The sequence below is a fragment of the Gadus morhua genome, chromosome 4, assembly GCF_902167405.1.
Source record: "Gadus morhua chromosome 4, gadMor3.0, whole genome shotgun sequence".
Lineage (NCBI taxonomy): Eukaryota > Metazoa > Chordata > Actinopteri > Gadiformes > Gadidae > Gadus > Gadus morhua.
The window spans coordinates 22,989,529-23,010,075 of record NC_044051.1 but is presented as its reverse complement, the minus strand read 5'-3'; the positions used below and the strand labels follow the sequence as shown (position 1 = coordinate 23,010,075).

General features: G+C 43.6%; 3 protein-coding genes across 4 annotated transcripts; all 3 read right to left on the bottom strand.

Moving 5' to 3' along the window:
* Positions 1-5,446: 5,446 nt before the first annotated feature.
* Positions 5,447-8,027, bottom strand: LOC115542876 (uncharacterized). Its single transcript, XM_030355356.1, has 2 exons — positions 6,010-8,027; positions 5,447-5,726 (listed from the first exon to the last, which is right to left on the bottom strand). Exon 1 carries the CDS (start codon positions 7,946-7,948, stop codon positions 6,470-6,472), a length of 1,479 nt encoding a protein of 492 aa, XP_030211216.1. The 5' UTR covers positions 7,949-8,027; the 3' UTR covers positions 5,447-5,726; positions 6,010-6,469.
* Positions 8,028-9,217: 1,190 nt separating this feature from the next.
* On the bottom strand, positions 9,218-13,476 carry LOC115541267 (uncharacterized). 2 transcript variants are annotated; one of them, XM_030352951.1, is made up of 11 exons: positions 13,112-13,476; positions 12,469-12,601; positions 12,099-12,336; positions 11,572-11,848; positions 11,305-11,482; positions 11,081-11,157; positions 10,803-10,982; positions 10,321-10,569; positions 9,995-10,166; positions 9,758-9,906; positions 9,218-9,617 (listed from the first exon to the last, which is right to left on the bottom strand). In XM_030352951.1, exons 7-11 carry the CDS (start codon positions 10,939-10,941, stop codon positions 9,439-9,441), a joined length of 888 nt encoding a protein of 295 aa, XP_030208811.1. In that variant the 5' UTR covers positions 10,942-10,982; positions 11,081-11,157; positions 11,305-11,482; positions 11,572-11,848; positions 12,099-12,336; positions 12,469-12,601; positions 13,112-13,476; the 3' UTR covers positions 9,218-9,438. The 2 variants fall into 2 exon arrangements, with proteins under 2 accessions (XP_030208811.1, XP_030208812.1); XM_030352952.1 differs by lacking the exon at positions 13,112-13,476 and having other exon boundaries at positions 12,469-12,778.
* A 170-nt stretch (positions 13,477-13,646) lies between these two features.
* Positions 13,647-19,061, bottom strand: LOC115542657 (uncharacterized). The gene is made up of 2 exons (XM_030354982.1): positions 18,800-19,061; positions 13,647-18,516 (listed from the first exon to the last, which is right to left on the bottom strand). The coding sequence occupies exon 2, from the start codon at positions 18,362-18,364 to the stop codon at positions 13,706-13,708; it is 4,659 nt and encodes a 1,552-aa protein (XP_030210842.1). The 5' UTR covers positions 18,365-18,516; positions 18,800-19,061; the 3' UTR covers positions 13,647-13,705.
* Positions 19,062-20,547: the final 1,486 nt, after the last annotated feature.

Below are 20,547 nucleotides of genomic sequence, written 5' to 3'. Positions count from 1 at the left end.
CAACAGATGGAGAAGTAGCCTTCAGGATGTAGTGGCAAAACGAGGAGCAGATGTTGGCAGTGACCACACACTTCGTAGCAAAGATAAGATTAAAACTCAGAAAGACCAAGAAAATAGACCAACGGGAACCAGCTATGAATGTAGCAAAACTAAAAGATCCAGACGTGAGGAAATCCTTCCAAACCCAGGTGAAGAACAGGTTTACAGTTTTACAGAACCAGCAAGAACTAGACCTGTACCACTTCAACAAAGCTCTGCTGGAAGCTGGAGAGAAATGGCTAGGACCTAGAAGGAGAAGAAAGGAGGTCTGGATATCAGACGAAACATGGAGGAAGATTGATGAGAGAAAAGAAAAGAAGAAGAAAATCCTAACAACTAAGTCACACAGACAGAAGGCACAGCTACAGACATTATACAGTGCACTAGACAAAGAAGTAAAAAAGAGTGCTAGAGCAGACAGGAAGGCATATATTGAGAAGATCGCAGAGGAAGCAGAAGCAGCTGCCTCAAAACAGGACATGGGCACTCTACAAGCTAAAATCACTTACAAATAGATTTCAGGCAACGGACAATCCAATTAAAGATTCAAACGGAAAAACCATGACAAAAGAGGAAGACCAATTAAGGGGCTGGAAAGAACACTTTCAGAGGGTACTTAACAGAGATGACCCAGCAACTGAGGCAAACATCACACCAGCAGTAGACCTTTTAGACATAGAAACGGAGCCACCAAATGTAGAGGAGGTAAAGATTGCCATAAAGGGTTTGAAGAATGGAAAGGCCCCAGGAATAGACATAGAGTCTATTCCTAGAGTCCAGGCAGAATTGCTGAAAGCGGAGGAACATCAAACAGCACTAGCCCTTACGGAAATTCTCAGGGACATCTGGACTTCAGAAGAAACACCACAATCCTGGAAAATGGGCCTCATCGTCAAATTACCGAAAAAGGGAGATCTGTCAAATTGCAACAATTGGAAAGGAATCATGTTGCTACCAGTCACCAGTAAAGTCCTAAGTCGAATCATTCTAAATCGACTAAGTGACACAATTGACCATTACCTTCGAAAAGAACAGGCAGGGTTCAGAAAGGGAAGATCCTGTGCAGAACATATATTCACACTGCGACAGATAATTGAACAGAGCAATGAATGGAGGGCAACCATCTACATTAACTTCATTGACTTTGCTAAATCATTTGACAGCATCAACAGAACAGCACTGTGGAAAATTCTGTCATTATGGAATTCCCAACAAAATCATCTCTATAATCAAGATGCTATACAGAGACTTTGGTGCCAAAGTTATCTGTGGATCCAATCTCACTGAAGAATTCATTATAAAAACAGGAGTCAAGCAAGGCTGTTTGCTATCCCCACTACTTTTCTCACTTTGCATAGACTGGCTTATGAAAGAAACAAAGGGAAAGAACAAAAGAGGAATATCGTGGACATTCACAGAAACTCTGGAGGACATTGATTTTGCAGATGATATTGCTTTATTATGCCCATCGCCAAAAGGAAATCCAAGGAAAAACAGAAGACTTAGCAATATATGGCAAACAGATTGGGCTAAATATCAACAGTGACAAGACTAAAGTCATGAAAATAAACTCAAAATCCAACCAGCCGCTCACCATCAATAACATGAACGTGGAAGAGGTGCAGGAATTCACCTATTTAGGCAGTAAAATAACAACAGATGGAGATTCAGGGGCAGATGTCCAGGGCAGGATCAATAAGGCTAGGGGAGCGTTTGCAGCACTAAGAAAAATATGGAAGACTTCAAAGATCAGCATAAAGACAAAGCTGAGGATATTCAAGAGCAACGTCCTTGGGGTTCTCCTGTATGGAGCAGAATCATGGAAAGTGACACTGACCATCTGCCACAAGCTAGACGTATTCCAGACTCGAAGCCTTAGGAGGATACTGGGAATATTTTGGCCTAGGACAATCTCAAATGAAGACCTCTACAGTAGAACAGACATGAGACCCCTGTCAAATGTTATCAAAAACAGAAGGTGGATGTGGATCGGACATGTGTGCAGAATGGACCCAAGCGCTATCCCAAGGATGGCCATGAGATGGACACCACCTGGGACAAGAAAACAAGGCCGACCAAAAGAGACATGGAGAAGATCTGTGGAGAAGGAGATGAAACAACTGGGATGGTCCTGGGGCCAAGTGCAACATTGGGCAACAGACAGGCAGCATTGGCGTTCGTTGGTGAAGACCTTATGTGCTACCAAGCACGAAGAGGACTAACTAACTATACATGCAGTTACGTCAGGTCTTGTCCGACATGCTGGGGAATACATAAAATTCCCTGTTACACCCAACAGCCAGGAAAGAACAAAGCAGGAGTTTTGGACCAAGTATGGGTTCCCTGGCGTCCTTATTGGTGCTATAGACTGCACCCATGTGCAGCTACGTGCCCCATCAGTAAACGCACTCATATACATAAACCGGTAGGAAACTCATTTGATTAATATCCAAGTCATTGCCGATGCTAATTGTACAATAAATCATGTCTTTGCTAATTACGCTGGCTCAAGCCATGACTCTTTCATATTGGCAAACTCGACCATTCCTGCCATATTCGAGGGGAATCCTCCCTTGGATGGGTGGCTGTTAGGGGACAACGGCTATCCGTTGAAGACAGGGGCTCATGACCCCATTTCTTATGTCAGCAACAGTGCGCGAAATTGTATTCAACAGGAAACACACACAAACACGCAGTGTAATTGAACGTAGGCATTCGGAATACTGAAAATGCGCTTCAGGTGTTTGGATAGGTCAGGTGGTACTTTACAGTATGGTCCTCAAAAAGTCGCAGCATTCTTTGTGGCATGTTACGTTTTACACAACATTTCCATGAATCATGGATGTGTCAATGACATTAATGAGGATAGATTAGAGGACTTAAGGAGACGTGATGCTGAACTGCATGTGCCGATGCCATTACGTCCAAATGTCCCAGCAGCAGCACGCGGGAGAGGAGAGCTCATCTGTCAGAGGAGCTGCATCGTATATAGTGAGGTACGCAAACTAATGACCTCTCCGCTCTATTGTTTAGCTACATTGTACAATTATTACCATGCATTCATAACCTTGTGATTCAGAGAAAGTGAGCCCAAAACATCGGAATGTCCTTGAGACATTTTTTATTCGACTTGTCCAAATGTTCGTAGGCGTAAATGAAAAACAAAAACAAAAAAAAAAAATATATATATATATATATATATACCTGTATATATATATATATATATATATATATATATATATATATATATATATATATATATATATATATATATATAAATAAAATAATACAAAACGAAAAATTGCAAAGATTTGAAGGAGAAAAATAAACTATTTTCTCACTCCTCTGAACCTTTCTTGGCGTGCATGCTGCCCTCGTAATGTGTTCCAGTTAAAACTAGACAGCTAGTTAACAGTATTTACAAAGAAGTGGAATCCGGTACACAAGGCTTGCTTTTCTTGTTTCTTAATCAGATGTTAGTTTCTTCATAACTTTGTTTTTGTAGAACTGTAACAAATACAGAAATAAAAACATATATACGTTTAGAGGTCTTGCATCATTACTAACACACGGAATCCGAGAGCTATTCCGTGTATTGCTAACAGATACAGATTACATTTTACACTTTAACTCGATCAGAATCATAACATAAAATCTGAACACAAACTCGAATGAATTGATCTGATTTTAACTTACAGACAAATCATTTCTATAGTTCAAACGTATTTGATAGTTTGCGAGAGTGATAGTACGGCCATGGACATAATAAAGGATGGACCACGGACTGGAAAATGGCCGCCCATTCATTCCTATGCAAACCTGCTCAGTGGCGCATGGCAACCATGGACATAATAATTGACAATTTCATTGCCATATATTCCATGGTGGGCTGGAATCCAACAGAACTGAATAACTAAACCAAGGCTTATAATATTTAAAAGAAGATGCTTTACCAAATCACCAAATCTTCACGTATTGAATTATTTTATATTGTAACACTTGGTTCAAATCCTATTTCTTACACATGCAGCCATTTGGACACCATTCTATGATAGCTGATAACCAAGGTACACACTGTAATACTATAATCAAGAGGACATACAGGCAGTTCAAATAAAAAGAGATAGAACTTTATTGATCTGGAAACTTCATAAATATGTAAGATTGCTCCATATAATACCATAGTAACATAGTAAACGTATGTAGGCCTAAAAAATTCAGTTCAATGTTATTGCTTAAGAAACAGATTCCTTCCAACTAACTATTTTACGAAGAATGCAATCAATAATTTCTATAAAAGTAAATGTTTACATATCGACCAGCAACGAAGTTGGAGTAGCCTACCCAAATATTGAATTGTAATACACCAACATTGTCAACTGTCATACATAGCTAACCATAACCCTGTCATACATAGCTAAACAAGCAAATGAAAATGAAATACCTACCAACGCAACTGAAATGTTAATATTAGACAATTAACAATATTATGAATCATCTCCCATAATCATTCAGGTAATCAATACGTCCGTGCCTGTTACAGCTATTTCAATGATGTGTGTTATATATCCGTGTTCAACGCCATTCATGTTAAAGGCCCACTATGCAACTTTTTTAGCCAAAATTACATTAAGTATGCAGGTTGAGAGTTATGCTGATGGTTCTGCATCCATTTCTGGGTCGATTGGTGGGTGTGTCATTTACCCATGTCGCCTCTCCAGTAAAAAAGCGCATATGCAACTTGCTCTGTTCGGACCGACACAATCCGGATGTGACCCAACGGAAGTATCCTCGAAAATGTAGTCAGATTGTAGTTTCGAAAATGCTTTACGGCACAGACACACACCCAAACATGGCACCGGCTAGATATAAACAGCCAGTTGCGAGGCAATTGTTGCATTCATCATGGATCAATCGACTAATGGTACGGCCACACCAACCGCGTTACTCGCGTTGGATAACGCTAACGCGCCTAACCTGACGCTTGATCATTGTGTGTCACAAAAATGGTTCAACGCGCCCAACGCGCCTGTGGCTGCGCTAGAGTCCGAGGTAGGAAACCCAAACGCCGCCGTGTTTGGGTGCATGATAGAGTTTAGATCGGGTTAGATTAAATAATCTCGGATATAAATAACGATCTCATCTCATCGTCATCTGTTTATCCGGGGTCGGGTCGCGGGGGGAGCAGCTCAAGCAGGGGGCTCCAGACTTCCCTTTCCCGGGCCACATTGACCAGCTCTGACGGGGGGATCCCGAGGCACTCCTAGGCCAGTGTTGAGATATAATCTATCCACCTAGTCCAGGGTCTTCCCCGAGGTCTCCACCTAGTCCAGGGTCTTCCCCGAGGTCTCCTCCCCACTGGACGTGCCTGAAACACCTCCCAATGGAGGCGCCCAGTGGGCATCCTTGCCAGATGCCCGAACCACCTCAGCTGACTCCTTTCTAAGTAAAGGAGCAGCGGCTCTAATCCGAGTTCCTCACAGATGACTGAGCTTCTCACCTTATCCCGAGACGCCAGCCACCCTTCTGAGAAAACTCATCTCGGCCGCTTGTACCCGCGATCTCGTCCTTTCGGCCATCACCCAACCCTCATGACCATAGGTATAATTCCCTCAGTACAAACGACAGCAACGAGTTTCCTTTTTGTTTACTGGCAGGATTTATTTGGTTCATCCAGACCGTGAAAACTGTAATCAAAAAACATAATACACAAATACAATAATCACTAGTCAAAATAATAACAAGCCATACAGTAATATCCCAACATTGTCCTGGTAATGTCGTCACTTTCAATTAGGCTACTGTATACACAATACACTTTGGTTACATATAATACAACAAAACACAAAGACCAATCTAACTAAGCCCAACATGCGTTAGCCCTTAACGGTGTTAGCCCTTAGCTGTATAAAAACAATTTAATACAAACAAGAACAGAAAACACACACAAAAAACGTCAGCAAAACATACCTTAGTAGCTGCATTGCATGAGGAAAGTTGTGTAGCTTGGCATTACTCTGTAGGATTGTTTATCTTGATGCTAAGAGCTATTTTGCAGATGCATCAGCACTGAAAAACATGTACTAAATCAGCGGACTTTTTTGATGAGTGTTACGCTAAAGTATGTCCTGACGGAAACGGGCGATACAAAAACAAAGGTTCCGCCTTAGAGAACTTTGGTTCCTACCAAAATAAATAACTCAGAAATACTGCGCTGACTGACACAGAGGCAGTTACACTCCCACCAAAACATATCACATGTATATGATTTTCTTCAACTATTGAGAGACAACATACTGCGTAGAAAGGATAAACAAAAAAACTAAACTTCAGTCCTTGGCTTCCCCAGAGAACGATCACCATGACTGCACCTGTAGTGAGACAGATAGAGAGAGAGAGGGGAGGAAAAGAAAGAGAGAGGTCGGAGTCTTCAGTCTGCTTCCATCAGCGTCACCGTCTTATGGATGGGCCTTTCCAGGTGGACAGGTTTGGAGATACGCTTTCCTTTCTCATCAAGGGTTGAGTCGCTGATGAGCAACTTGAGTCTTCGCACCTTCCCATCCTTTCCTGGGTACACTTCGATAACCTTTGCCATCCTCCACTGGTTACGTGGTGTAGTATCATCTTGCAGGAGTACAACATCGCCGACCTTTGCATTCCTGCGATCTTTGGTCCACTTCTGTCTCTGTTGGAGGCTCAGGAGGTACTCCTTCTTCCATCTTGTCCAAAAGTGGTTGGATAAGAATTGAACTCGACGCCATCTCTTGCGTAGGTATAGATCTTCCTTGACGAACTTCCCAGGAGGTGGAGCGAGTATCGTGGACTTCATGGTCAAAATGTGGTTTGGTGTCAGGGGCTCTGGACTGGATGAATCATTTAGACAATCAGTGCTCAGAGGTCTACTGTTCACTATTGCCATGACTTCATACAGGAACGTTCTTAGAGAGGAGCAGTCAAGCTGCGTAGCTGACTGTTCTAGAATGGACGTCAAGACACTTCTTATGGTGCGAATTTGTCTTTCCCAGACGCCACCCATATGACTTGAAGCTGGGGTGTTCATGATGAACTCACATCCAAGCTGCTTGAGCTCTTCCTGATCCATTTCTTTCAATGCTTCAGCAAACTCTCGTCTTGCTCCGACGAAGTTTGTTCCTTGATCACTTCTTATCTGACGTACCTTTCCACGAATGGCGATGAATGAACGCAATGCGTTAATGAAGGCATCCGTGGTCATATCGTCAAGCATCTCAACGTGAACCGCTCTGGAACACATGCAGGTAAGTAACAATCCATAACGCTTTAGCTCTTTCCTTCCTTCCTTTACGTAGAATGGTCCAAAACAGTCCATACCGCAGTAGGTGAATGGAGGAGCTGTTTCCATTCTGTCCTCTGGAAGGTCTGACATTTTCTGCTGTTCAGTGCATCTTCTGAACTTCCTGCACTTAGTGCACTTGTAGATATGGGATGATACAGCCTTGCTGCAGCCCAGTATCCATATGCCATTAGATCGGAGCGCATTCATGGTCATTCCTCGTCCTTGATGGTACACTCTTTCATGATAGTGCTTGACAAGTAAATTTGACACATGACTGTCCTTTGGAAGGACCGCTGGATGCTTCACCTGTGGATGTAGGGCAGCATGAGATAAGCGGCCTCCAACTCTGAGGACACCTTGGTCATCCAGGAATGGACTTAACCGGTGCAACTTATTGGCTTTGCCCTTGACTGGCGTCTCCTTGTCACTTTGGAGTAACTGTATATCTTGTGAGAAGGTTGCTTCTTGAACCATCTTGATTATTGTCAACTCCGCTTCTCTCCTTTCCTCCAAACTGCAGGCTTCACAGGACTTTGGCTGAAGCCCTTTAATTTCTTTCACATGGCGCTGGAGTCTGGCGATAGCTTTCACCATTTTGGACCAGTCTGAAAACTTGTGTAGGCGATCTAGCAGCGACTTGACTTCTTTCGCCTGGGTGTCGAGAACCTGGACCTTCTTAAAGGTCCCATGACATGCTATTTTATGTATTCTTCAATATAGGTATTAGTGGGCAACTAACACAGTATTCAAAGACGTTCCCGAAATTCAGCCGTGGTGCAGAGTTACAGCCACTCCGAGCCAGTCGCACATTGAGCTTCCCCCAAATGCGCTGTTTCGGTGGGCGTGTCAAGGAGGAGGGTGGGGGTGTGGCCCTGAGCAGGGTGGGGGTGTGGCCCTGAGCAGCTTGCAGCCACGTGCGCTCTGTTTACATCGCAATGGCTCGTAGAAACCCAGTCGTTCAAGCCTTTCAGTTTGACCCAGAATCGGATCCGGATTACGAATCACCTGAAGAAGTTGGTTCTCAGCGGCTACAGCAGGACGTCTCTGAATGGTAATTGAAAATATTGTCTGGATACGGTACTTTAGTTGGTTTGTTTATGTATGCGGTTAGTTATTATCATGTGCTAACGCTAGCCTACGTTGTTGGCTTTCAAAGTTGCTGATTTGCTATCGTTACAACGTTATATTAGTATCTATATCAGTCATCTTTGTAGTTTAGAGAAGTCACTGGCTCATTTAATGGGTTAATTTCAACCTATATTGAAGTCATGTTACACATAACCCATGATTTACTCGTGAAGATTTACGTCTCACATCAGCTTGTCCACTGTCATATGTATAGCTATAGACACTAACCAGAGCCACTATAGTCAGACCTCTGCCATTATTACATCTACCTATATTTTATGGATAGGTGCCGTTGTGGAAAATGTGCGACCATGCCCACAGAAGAGGAGAATATTTGCTGCATGGAGATACCGCAGGTGGCACTCTCCACTAAATTGGAAAGTACTTTGTCTCTTCATTTGATACATAATGCATAAAAATAAAACTTACCCTTTCAAATTCTAATTAGGTTACTAGAAGACTACGGGAGGTCGAACTACATCCAACGTGTATGGTTGACCATCCTGGATTGGAGCCGGTCTGCCTAAATGTTTACTCTATTCAGAATGCCAGCCAAATATATAGAGCCGACTATGGTCCTCTAAATTTGAGAAGAATACACAAGTAAGTTATGCATTGTTACAGAATTTAATAAAATAAATGAAGTTGTTCTCAATCTTGTGCCTAATTTTGTGAAGATGTATTTATATCCGAGCTAAAAAAAACTACTTAAATAGTTACAGAACAAACCAGCCATAGGAGCATAGTAATATTTATTTTCATAACAAAGCAATGATAAATCTGCAAGACTTATTCTCTGAATCAATTGTTCAGTCGCTACAGGTATCTCTCCTATCGTTCCTTTGTGAGCTGGTGCTGGGGCCACCAGGGACGCCGTATCCGGGTTGTCATTCCAGCTTGTGTGGTCCTGCGTATCCGCTCCGAGTTTCCTGCTGAGGAAGGCCACTATGTTGGTTTTAAACATCCCCCCGTTTGAACCTTGACACAAGGCTGCTGATGACCGCCTCCTTGTCAGGCTTCTCATACTGTGCCGTTAGGGGCTCTGGAACAGGGATCTCCAACAGGGCCTCGGTGTATGGCGTAGGGTTGGGAAAGACTTCCTCAAAAATTACATCCATGATTTCATGAACGTAACCTGTATCGTAAAACATGTTTTCTTTACAAATTGGTTGGGTCTTGTGTTACTGTGTTTTTGTATTTATTTGATTTTTCATCAAGAGAAAAACATTTTAGAAATCCAAAATGTGTGTCGTTTGAATTTATTTGAACCCTTACCAAAGGTCTGCTGTGTTTTTTGTGGTTTAGCTCTGCACTCTCCCTTCCTAGCCTTTGCAAAGGACATTTTATAAATCGGTACTCCTTCCTTTGTTTCGGCCTGTGGTCGGTCCACATTGTGATTTGAATGCATAGCAGCCAGGTAGAGTCTGGAAGTACAAGACAAAACATGTTAATATTGACAGATATTTTAGGCTGCAATTCCAAAAAGTATTTAGTAAACAAACTTTCTTTAACCTGCACAGCATTCCAATAAAGGGAAAGACAACATTTTTGGGGGCAAAACGAAGAATAACCGCATGGAAAGCCTCCAAAGATGAAGTTTGGTGGTGGGGGCTCAGTTTTGCAACATCCTTCAGCGCCCTTTTATTGGTCAGCAACTTCTCCAACTTGGAGAAAGTTGGAGTTGCTGCAGACAATAAGAAAATATGATATTAGAAAACCATTACCCATACAGTAAAGAATACTACAACCATGTCCTCTGGTAAATTTCTGAAAGCCACTAAATAACTGTAGTTGTATGTTCACTGTTTTGACATTTAGCCTGTATATTGGTGAAATACCTGCTTGAAGCCATTTACTCCGGTCACTTGTCTGGCGGATCGCATGCTCGCACTTGGGGTAAAGAGGATCTTCATGTACATGGACATCTCGAACATGGTTCAGGATCGCGGTCCACTTTGCGATTCTCTCTGGCCCGGAGGTTGAGCCTGCTGCAGTCCAGTATATGTGGTTGTTGATGCTCTTCATCCACTTCTTGAGTTTCTCACCGTCTTTCTGCTTACTGATTGCCAACAGCTTCTTTGAAATACCTACAATGAGAGCAAAGTACTTTCCACTTAGTTGAGATACTCATAAACTGAGTGATTACTCGATTGTAGCATTTGATAATTTCAAAGCATTTCTTACCATTTACTCAGTGTTACAATTTTAAAATGAAGGACCACCAAATGGGAGCTTTGCGCAAGCTTCAAAACATCAAGTCCTTCTCACCAAAAGGATATCACTAACAAATCAAAGAAAGGAAAAGGCTGGAGAAACATACCTTTTGCAAAGTGCCAGACATCATAGTAATGGGTTATGTTTCTCTCCCTGAGGAACTTCTGTACTTGAGGATGACGATCAGTGACAATGCAGTCAAGGTGGACGCCACGCGACTCCAGTAAGGCTAGACTCCTCTTCATCCCTCCTTCTCCATATGGGTGCTACCACCAACTTCGTTGCTCTGTTAACACAGAAAAAATATATATTAATAGAATATGCATGTTAGACTTTGAAATTACAACCAATAACCCCTTTACAATATCCATTTTGACAACTCACCTGGACCAACTGAATGTCCACAATGGTGTTAGTATGGAGATCCATCATTGTGTAACTCCCATACTTTGCAGAGTGACCTATTTTGGTTCAAATAGGGAAATTAGTGTAGTAATCACCCTCCAATACTTTGGTATTATGTCTGACTTTATTTAGGTCACTTCTTTTAACTTCAAACCATATTGAACACTTGTATAAAATGCACTATTTCAGTTAGGTATCAATACCTGGAGAGTCAGCTCTCATGTCACCACCAAGTATCACCATTTCCTCTTGACTTAGCCGCTGCAGATTCAAATCATTTAGGACTTTCCACTGGTGAATAACTGCTGGTTCAATGAAACTTTTGGCATGGCGGCGAAATGTTTCATACCGAAACAACTGTAGCTTCATTGCCTTGAAGACCTTTTGGTGTGGGGGGATAAATAATACATTAAATTAGATCTATATTGAAGCAATTCACAGTCACACATTTACAGTTCCACATCATTTACCTTTTCGATTTTTAGGAAAGATGCACCACTCAGGTACACAGCGGCAGAAAGGTGCAGATTTCCAGCTGGCGTGCTCCCAAGGATAGGCTGGCTATTCCAGCGTCTTCCGAATGTGCAATGGGGGCACTGCTGCTTCACAGACAGGAATGTCCCCAGCCTTTGGGTTGTAACTTCACATGCCCTCGTGCAGACTGGACATGCATTAAACAATTCCATGATGCAGCTCTCGTACACCATGTATTTCTTGCCGTTGGGTGTTGCAGTGGATGAATCTTCTCTATATCAAACCACAAACAAAGGGAAACGCTTTGTGTTAAACTGATTGAGCTTTCACCTGGACTGTACCTTAAACCATCACCCTGTTTTCAGCTAGTTTAATTATTTGCATGCACATAATCCTGAAGGTAATGCTATAAACAACAACAGCCTCACCGAGATTAATACTTTATGTTTAGAATGCCATACAATTTATAGAAATTATGAAAGTTCTCAAGAGCCACACATATATCTTCACCTCAGTAACTTACGACTTTAGTGTAGAGTCTAACAATGCTGTGATGGAGTCAGAAGGATCATAAGTGGAATCCGTTCCATTAGAAGCTTCCAATAAAGAGCTGACCTCCAATGGATTGTCCTCCAGCTCTTCCTCAAGGTCTACCCGAGGTCTTTTGGATGGTCTTCTTATTGGTGTCGATGACAGGCACAAAGGGTCTGCATTCGATGTGCCAACACCGAAATCCTTGCAGAACACAGTTGCCTGGACACCTGTGCAAACAATGAATTTTACTAAGGCAAGTCTAATGAAAAAACACATAATGCAAGCAAAGAGAAATGCCAGAATAAAGAACACTAGTAACTACATCAAAAGTAAATGTACTCAAGGTGGAAAGTAGATACCTTCACTTTTAATGTGGGTCTGCAAAGTCCTAAAGGATAGCTGTGTGCCTTCAGTACGCGTTTTCAAATGGTCCGTCTGGCATGCAACATCCCTTGAGAGAGGCAGCTGAATGTAAACAGTCGATGTGCTGGCCTGTGTAGAGGAAACAAGATCCAATTAGTACTCGATTTATTAACCTGCTAACAACCCATTGATTTGAAACTGGCGTGAAGGGGAGAACATGAGTGGGCCTATGCATTTATGAAAATACCAACATTGCATTGCATTGCTGATACCTAAGTTACCAGCTCCATTGCCGAGGAAATAGTCCCTCAAAATGCGATGATTCATGCGATGGAAGGTTACTTTTATTTCTAACTTTATTCATTTATGCCTGTTGCCGTGCGGTAGCCTAGCACGAGCGAACTAGAAGGACTGAATGAAATGTGTTGAAAACTGTCTCCAATGATATAGAACACCAAGGCTAACTTGGGAATCAGGCCCTGTGTCTCACGCTAGAACTACTGCGTCACTTAGCTGTTAAAAGACAGCTGTATTAGTTTGTAGTAAAGTGAGCATTAGCTAAAGCCACATTCTAAGGGGAACAAGCAAGGTAATCATACACAGTAAAGCCAGAACATGATACAGCGTTAGTGTACTTACTTGTCCGCGGTTTGTAGCTGAGGCAAGGAGAGTTGGTACTGATCCAGGCTTCATTTTCAGAAGTTCAGCAAATCCAGCTTTGTATTGTCCCAAGTTGATGAAGCAGTCGTCGGTGAAATGTTTGGCGCACACAAACACACATTTCGGAATTCGTATCGGCGCATTTCCAGCGAAAACAAAATGAACCCACTGGTTCCTCAGAGACTCGGATGAAGGAGCTGCAAATGTAGGCCTACTTAGTTTGTCACTTTGACATCCGAACACTGAGCACCTGCCATTCAATTGTTTGGGAGCCATGATATCTCTACACTCCAGGCAAAGACAGCATGGCGATGATATGGTCTCTAGCTCATTGTCTCATTGGCGGGCCAACGTCTCTGGGCGGGCCAGGCAGAGTAAGGGGAGGAGCTGAGATTCCTCATGACGTCATGAGCACAGATTTCCAAATCAGCGCGCTTGAGCCTCCGTTTTTTCAAAGGCGAGCAGAACAGCTAGTGCTCGTTTTACTCCAAACGCAAGTTTTAGCCACTGGGGGACCATAGGCAGGCTAGGGGAACTCATATTTATGTTAGAAAACCTCATAAATTGAGATTTTCATGTCATGGGACCTTTAAGCTCAGGATCGTCATATGTGATCTCTCCCACCTTGACATCTCCACTTGGTAACTCCTTCTGCCAAAGAAAGTCTGGGCCTGTGAACCAGTTAGAGGATACCAGTTGCTCTGCTGTGAGACCTCTTGAGGCGTAGTCTGCTGGATTATCTTCTGAAGCCACATACTTCCATTGTGTAGACTCTGTGCTTTGCTTGATGCGTTCCACACGATTTGCCACAAACACGTGAAATCTTCTGGCTTCATTATTGATGTAACCAAGGACCACTCTTGAATCAGTCCAGAAGACTTCTTGTAGGCATTCTATTTCCAGTTCTTTCTTGAGCATGTCACTGGTGCGGACAGCTACCACTGCTGCTGACAGCTCGAGTCTTGGTATGGTTGTGACCTTAGTAGGAGCGACTCTCGACTTTCCCATTACAAAGGAACAGTGGACTTCACTTGACGTACTCACTGCTCTGAGGTACGAGCACTCTCCATAGCCTGACTCACTGGCATCGGCGAAATGGTGGAGTTCGTAGTGTTGGACCTTGAAGCTTGATGGAACGTAGCATCTTGGAATCTTCACCTCGGCTAGATTTCGCAGGTCTTGAAGCCAGCTTTCCCACAGAGGTCGTAGGTCATCAGGTAAGGTGTCATCCCAACTGAGCTTGTCACGACACATCTGCTGCAGGATCTGCTTTCCCAACAAGATGAACGGTGCCACAAATCCAAGAGGGTCGTAGACTGAAGCGACTGTGGACAGGACTCCTCTTCGAGTAAGTGGATTCTCCTTGACGATTACTCTGAACTGGAACTCATCAGAAGCCACGCACCACTGCACACCGAGTGCTCTTTCCATGTGCAGTTCACCCAGTGCCATGTCCTTGTCTTTGGCAGCTGCAGCACATTCTTCTTTTGGGATTGTGTCTAGGACCTTCTTGCTGTTAGAGATAAACTTATGCAGCCGGAGTTTGCCTGTGCTGCAAAGTTCTCTTGCTTCTTTCACCAGTTGGATCGCTTGGTCTTCGGATGCTACACTTGACAATCCATCTTCCACGTAGAAGTTCCGTTGAATGAACTTTATGGTGTCGTCACTAAAGTTTCCTTGTCCTTCAGCAGCGACATGCTTCAGCCCATAGTTGGCACAGCCAGGTGACGATGCTGCACCAAACAAGTGGACTTTCATCCGATAGATGGAAGGTTGGCTTTCGAGATCTCCATTGTCCCACCAAAGGAACCGCAGGTAATCTTGGTCTTCTGCCTTAACATGGAACTGGTGAAACATGCGTTCGATGTCACACATGATTGCCACAGGACCTCTTCGGAAGCGATACAGAACTCCCACCAAGGTGTTTGTCAACTCAGGACCCGTCAGGAGGTGGTCGTTCAAGGACGTTCCTTGGTACTTGGCGGAGCAATCGAAGACAACGCGTATCTTCCCAGGCTTTTGTGGATGATACACCCCATGATGCGGAATGTACCAAGCTGGAGCTTTGTGGATGTCTTCCTCCGGGACCCTTTCTGCATCTCCGCGTCTTATGGTCTCATCCATGAAGGTCTTGTAGTCTTTGTAGTACTGGTCGTTTCTTCTCAGCCTTCTTTCTAGGCACCTGAGACGATGGATAGCACAGATCTTATTATCAGGTAAGTTAGGTCTTTCTTTCTTGAATGGCAGCGGCATTTCGTAATGACCGTCGCTCTTTAAGTTGATGCTCTTTTCCATTTTTGACAGGAACCTTAGATCTTCTTGAGAGATGGGGCTGGTTTCCGACTCTCTTTCAACGAAGTCAGACTCCAGCATCTTGATGACATCTGCAGGTAAGAGAACTTCTTTGATCTGTGTCCTACAGACATAGTGCACTTCCTTTGTGAGGTCTGAAGAGGACGGTAGACCTGGCATCACTTGCTTCACCATGACTTGGTGACTTATTCCAATTGCATCTCCATAGTTGAGACACGGGTTGCCATATCCCACTACACTCCAGCCCAAGTCTGTCTTTTGTGCAAACGGCTGGTGTTCCTCACCAGGCACCACTTGTCTTGGAACGAGGGCTTGGGCACAGTTGTAGCCAATTAACAGGCCGACATCACAGCTTTGCTGAGGAGCGATCTCATCTGCAATGTGTTCAAGATGAGGCCATGCTTTCGCCGTATCTGGTGTGGGAATATGGTCTCTGTTTGCAGGGATAAACTCTCTTGAGTAAGTCACTGGAAGAGTGATTATCTTGTCTGAATAAAAACCTCTAACTTGTAGACCAGCTAGCTTCCGACAGGACACGATTGTGTTTCTTGAAGCCAACGTGGAGAGGTTTAGCTGAACTGGTTCACTCCTAGCATTGAGAGCCTTCGCTGTCTCGTCGAGGATAAAGGTTGTGTCACTTTGTGTATCAAGGAGTGCGTACACCAGAACTTCACGACTTGGTGCACTTGTAGATGACACCCACACTGGAATTATTGTGGAGGTATGCGTGTCTCCAACATTCTGGATGACTCTAAGTGCCGTCGCCTCACGTGATGGTCTCTCTGACTGGTCTTGTGACTGTTCATTCTTCCTTTCTTTGTACTCTTCTTTGTCTTTGTCACTGTACCTTGCTCTGTCAGATCTTGTAGACATCCTTTCTTCCTTGGTGCGATCGTCATGAAGACAAGTTGGGTGTCTTCTCTCACAGGTGTCGCAGCTGTCTCTTTCTCTACAATCTCTAGATCGGTGGCCAAATTTGAGACAGCCAAAACACAATTTATTTTCTTGAACAAACTTGATTCGCTCCAAGATTGTCCCTTGCATAAACTTGTAACACCTTTGTAGACTGTGTCCTGCCTTCTCACAGAAGACACAGCTTGTGACGACGGCTTTCTCATCTGAGGTGGTTGCTAACACCTTTGCTCCAGGACCTCCGCTCTTTACACACTTGTCTGGAATCCTTTCACTTGGCTTAAGAGCATGAAGAGATGTTATTGGGCTGCAAGCGATTTTAGCTTCACGTGTGAGAAACTTGACAAACTGGCTGAAGCTCGGGAACATGTGAGTGTCTTCTTCTGCTTCTATGACTTTCCTATTCCACCTTGAAGTCACCCAGTCTGGGAGTTTAGAGAGAATTTTCTGGTTCTCGTTGCAATCATTAAGTATTTCAAGACCTCTGATCTGAGACATGGCTGCCTCACAGCAGCGCAGGAAGTCGGCGAGTTCTTGAAGTTCCATACTGCCTTTGGAGCTTATCTTGGGCCACGCGTCGAGCTTCTCTCTGAAGGCCTTGGCGATGAGGAATGGATTGCCGTATCGCTCTTCTAGGATGTCCCATGCTGCATAATATGCTGGCTCTGTGCCAAGTAAAAAGTAGCTCTCTATGGCCCTTTTAGCAGATCCACCCACATACTTGCGTAGATAATATATCTTCTCTTCAGCTGGTATGTTCTTCCTGTCAACGAGCGTCTGAAAGGACACTTTCCAGTCGTTGAATCGGAGTGGGTCACCACTGAACACTGTAGGTTCAGGTAGAGGAATGCGACTCGCACTGATGGCTTCTGCGAGCGCTTTGACGAGAGCTGTTGTGCCATCTTCATATTTGTTTTCTTGCCTTGCTTGTGCTACAGCTGGTGGTGTAGAATGGTGCCGCAGTGGGCTAGTTTGAGGCTTGACTTCTTCTTTCTTCACAGAGACACGATGGAGAAGAACATTTATAGTTTGAGGCTTGACTTCCTCTTCTTTCTTCACAGAGCCACAATGGAGAAGATAATTTATTTCTTCATCTGAGCCGTCGCCCTTAGTTGCCGGACATGAATGTATACTCTGGTCATATACTTGCTGTCGTGCCTCGGCAGCCTTTAGCTTCTTAATAGTCTCCAATCGATCTAGTTCTCTGCGCTTGGCTTCTAGCACTCTTTGTCTCTCTGCATTTTCAGCCTCTTGTTTGGCTTTTAGCTGAGCGGCTTCAACTTCCAGTCTCTGAAGCTCTTTAATATAATGCTCTTGCTCCAGCTGTACTTCTAAGGTGGCTTTGTTGGCAGCAACCTCAGCAGCTGCAGTCTTCCTGCTTGCAGAGGAGCACTTAGTGTGGCGAGAGCTAGTGCCTGTCCTTCCTGAGGCTACAGACATTACCTCTTCAATGACTCGATGTTCTTCATGTCTTTGACTTGTAGTATGCCTATGGGCTGTAGCTTCCTCCCTTGCATCTATAAGGTCCATTGCATCCTTAACCATCTTCTTTGTTACTGTTTCACAGGTGTCGATTTTGCGACGTGTGTTAAGGTCAGGAACCTCAAGGCGTTTCCAATCGTCATAAACGTCATTTAGACTCCTAGAGGTATTGCGTACTTTAGTAATTTGTCCATCTAGCAGGTCGTCTGAGCACTTTCCACTCAGCGCTTGGTTGGCTTCTTTAGTGGCATCCTTCCACTTCTCATAGCACACACTGAACCGATGTGCAACCTTTATTACTTGCTCATCATGCTGTTCTTGACCCTTTTCCGTCATTCTGCGGACTCTTTGGCCTAATGGTGGCTCTTCTGAGGAAGCGGGGTTGTCCACTATGATGCCTTCAGTCGCTTGTGGCTGCACGGTTGAGCTGTGCTCGTGCACACACTCTGTCTTGTCAGGTGCGTGTGACTCCATGTCTGGGAAATGTACATCTGCAATTGTGTGCTCTTCGCCATTTCGGGACATCTTACTTGCCTTACTGTTGTCATTCACTGCTCTTTGGTGCTGTCTTCGTGAGCAGCTAAGTTTTCACTATAATTCCCTCAGTACAAACGACAGCAACGAGTTTCCTTTTTGTTTACTGGCAGGATTTATTTGGTTCATCCAGACCGTGAAAACTGTAATCAAAAAACATAATACACAAATACAATAATCACTAGTCAAAATAATAACAAGCCATACAGTAATATCCCAACATTGTCCTGGTAATGTCGTCACTTTCAATTAGGCTACTGTATACACAATACACTTTGGTTACATATAATACAACAAAACACAAAGACCAATCTAACTAAGCCCAACATGCGTTAGCCCTTAACGGTGTTAGCCCTTAGCTGTATAAAAACAATTTAATACAAACAAGAACAGAAAACACACACAAAAAACGTCAGCAAAACATACCTTAGTAGCTGCATTGCATGAGGAAAGTTGTGTAGCTTGGCATTACTCTGTAGGATTGTTTATCTTGATGCTAAGAGCTATTTTGCAGATGCATCAGCACTGAAAAACATGTACTAAATCAGCGGACTTTTTTGATGAGTGTTACGCTAAAGTATGTCCTGACGGAAACGGGCGATACAAAAACAAAGGTTCCGCCTTAGAGAACTTTGGTTCCTACCAAAATAAATAACTCAGAAATACTGCGCTGACTGACACAGAGGCAGTTACAATAGGTGAGGATAGGAACGAAGATCGACCGGTAGATCGAGAGCTTTGCCTTGCGGCTCAGCTCTCTTTTCGTAACAACGGTGCGGTAAAGCGAACGTAATACCGCCCCCGCTGCTCCGATTCTCCGGCCAATCTCACGCTCCATAGTACCCTCACTCGCGAACAAGACCCCGAGGTACTTGAACTCCTTCACTTGGGCTAAAGACTCATAAATAACGATAATCGGGTTAAATAACTTTACATGGTGTGTCTGGTGTGTTTCCAGCATTCGTAGTGTTGATCAGCAGAGAAATAGTCCGCCAAGACGTTGAGGTTGCTTAGCAACCAGAGACTCTGTCCATGCAAGTGAACGGAGCATTCACTCTTCGTCATAACTATCAAACCAAACATCCTTCACATTCACCGAGCGAACATTATGAAAGTAAAATGCACATTTCTCGCTAAAAATGTTTCCATAAACGCATTTAATGGCGTAACTATGTTACTATTTCCACCCTGAATAAAGAAAGATGTCGGCCGTATCCTTCTGTGCAATGGTCACTACTCTCTGTCAGTGACGTCGGGTCAAGCTCCACGCTGATTGGCTATCGTCGCTAAGCGTCACGCGTTGAAAGTTCTGAACTCCGGGCGTTGGTGCTTTACGGCACAGACCCCCAAACACGGAACCGGCTCGATATAAACACAAACACTAAGGGATTGTTATATTCATCATAGATCAGCCGACTAAAAAGAGACAGAGAAACCCAATGTCGGAGGAACAGAAGAAGAGAAAAGGGAGACTGACCGACAGAGAGGCCAGACACGAGTAAACTTTGGGCAAGCTTTTCAGGAATAGCGTGAACTGAAAGAAAAAGAAGACTGCAAATCAGACGCCGACTCGGCCGTGTTGCTTTTGAAATTGAAAGTACCCTTGGGTGAACTTTGTCTTCGTGGTATTCTTGATGTTGATAGTCTCTGTACAAATGTGTTTGCTCAACCATTTTGTTGTGAGCCCTGTAAAAATTGTTTTCTCGACCGTTTTGTTGTGAGCCCTGTATGTTTCTAGCTTGCTTGGTTGCAACCATATAAACACCTTTGTTTCCATGGGTGTTTTGCTGTTCGTCCGTCTCGTCCCCCAGATACAGACTGAATCCCCGAATCCAGGTTCTTGTTTATTTAGATTATTATGTTGGCCAAACCTCTTACACTGATTGTTCTGTTCAACCTAAGATATAACAATTATAATCGAGGATATAAATTCTCCCCGTCAACTATAAAAAAAGGATGGATTTATGTTTATTGCAATACAAATACACCATTTTAAAAATGTATAACCTTGCCTACACTTTATGAACATCTACTTCGGACATGGCTCCACGCATTCGCCGGCTTCTTTGAAAACAAATGCACATGGCTCGCGTAGAAGTGCATGGGGAAGGGTCGTCAACGAGTTGTTACGACAGTGTTGTGAAATATCTACTACGAAGCTGTAGGGGGCGCTG

Bases quoted from the DNA above. Each gene is read 5' to 3' on its own strand.
- LOC115542876 (XM_030355356.1), bottom strand. From the start codon at position 7,948: ATGGTGAAAGCTATCGCCAGACTCCAGCGCCATGTGAAAGAAATTAAA.
- LOC115541267 (XM_030352951.1), bottom strand. From the start codon at position 10,941: ATGAAGAGGAGTCTAGCCTTACTGGAGTCGCGTGGCGTCCACCTTGAC. The intron at 10,570-10,802 runs GTATGTTTCTCC...CTCTCATTGTAG, and splicing joins TGTCTGGCACTTTGCAAAAG to GTATTTCAAAGAAGCTGTTG. The intron at 9,907-9,994 runs GTTAAAGAAAGT...TTGTACTTCCAG, and splicing joins TTTATTGGAATGCTGTGCAG to ACTCTACCTGGCTGCTATGC.
- LOC115542657 (XM_030354982.1), bottom strand. From the start codon at position 18,364: ATGTCCCGAAATGGCGAAGAGCACACAATTGCAGATGTACATTTCCCA.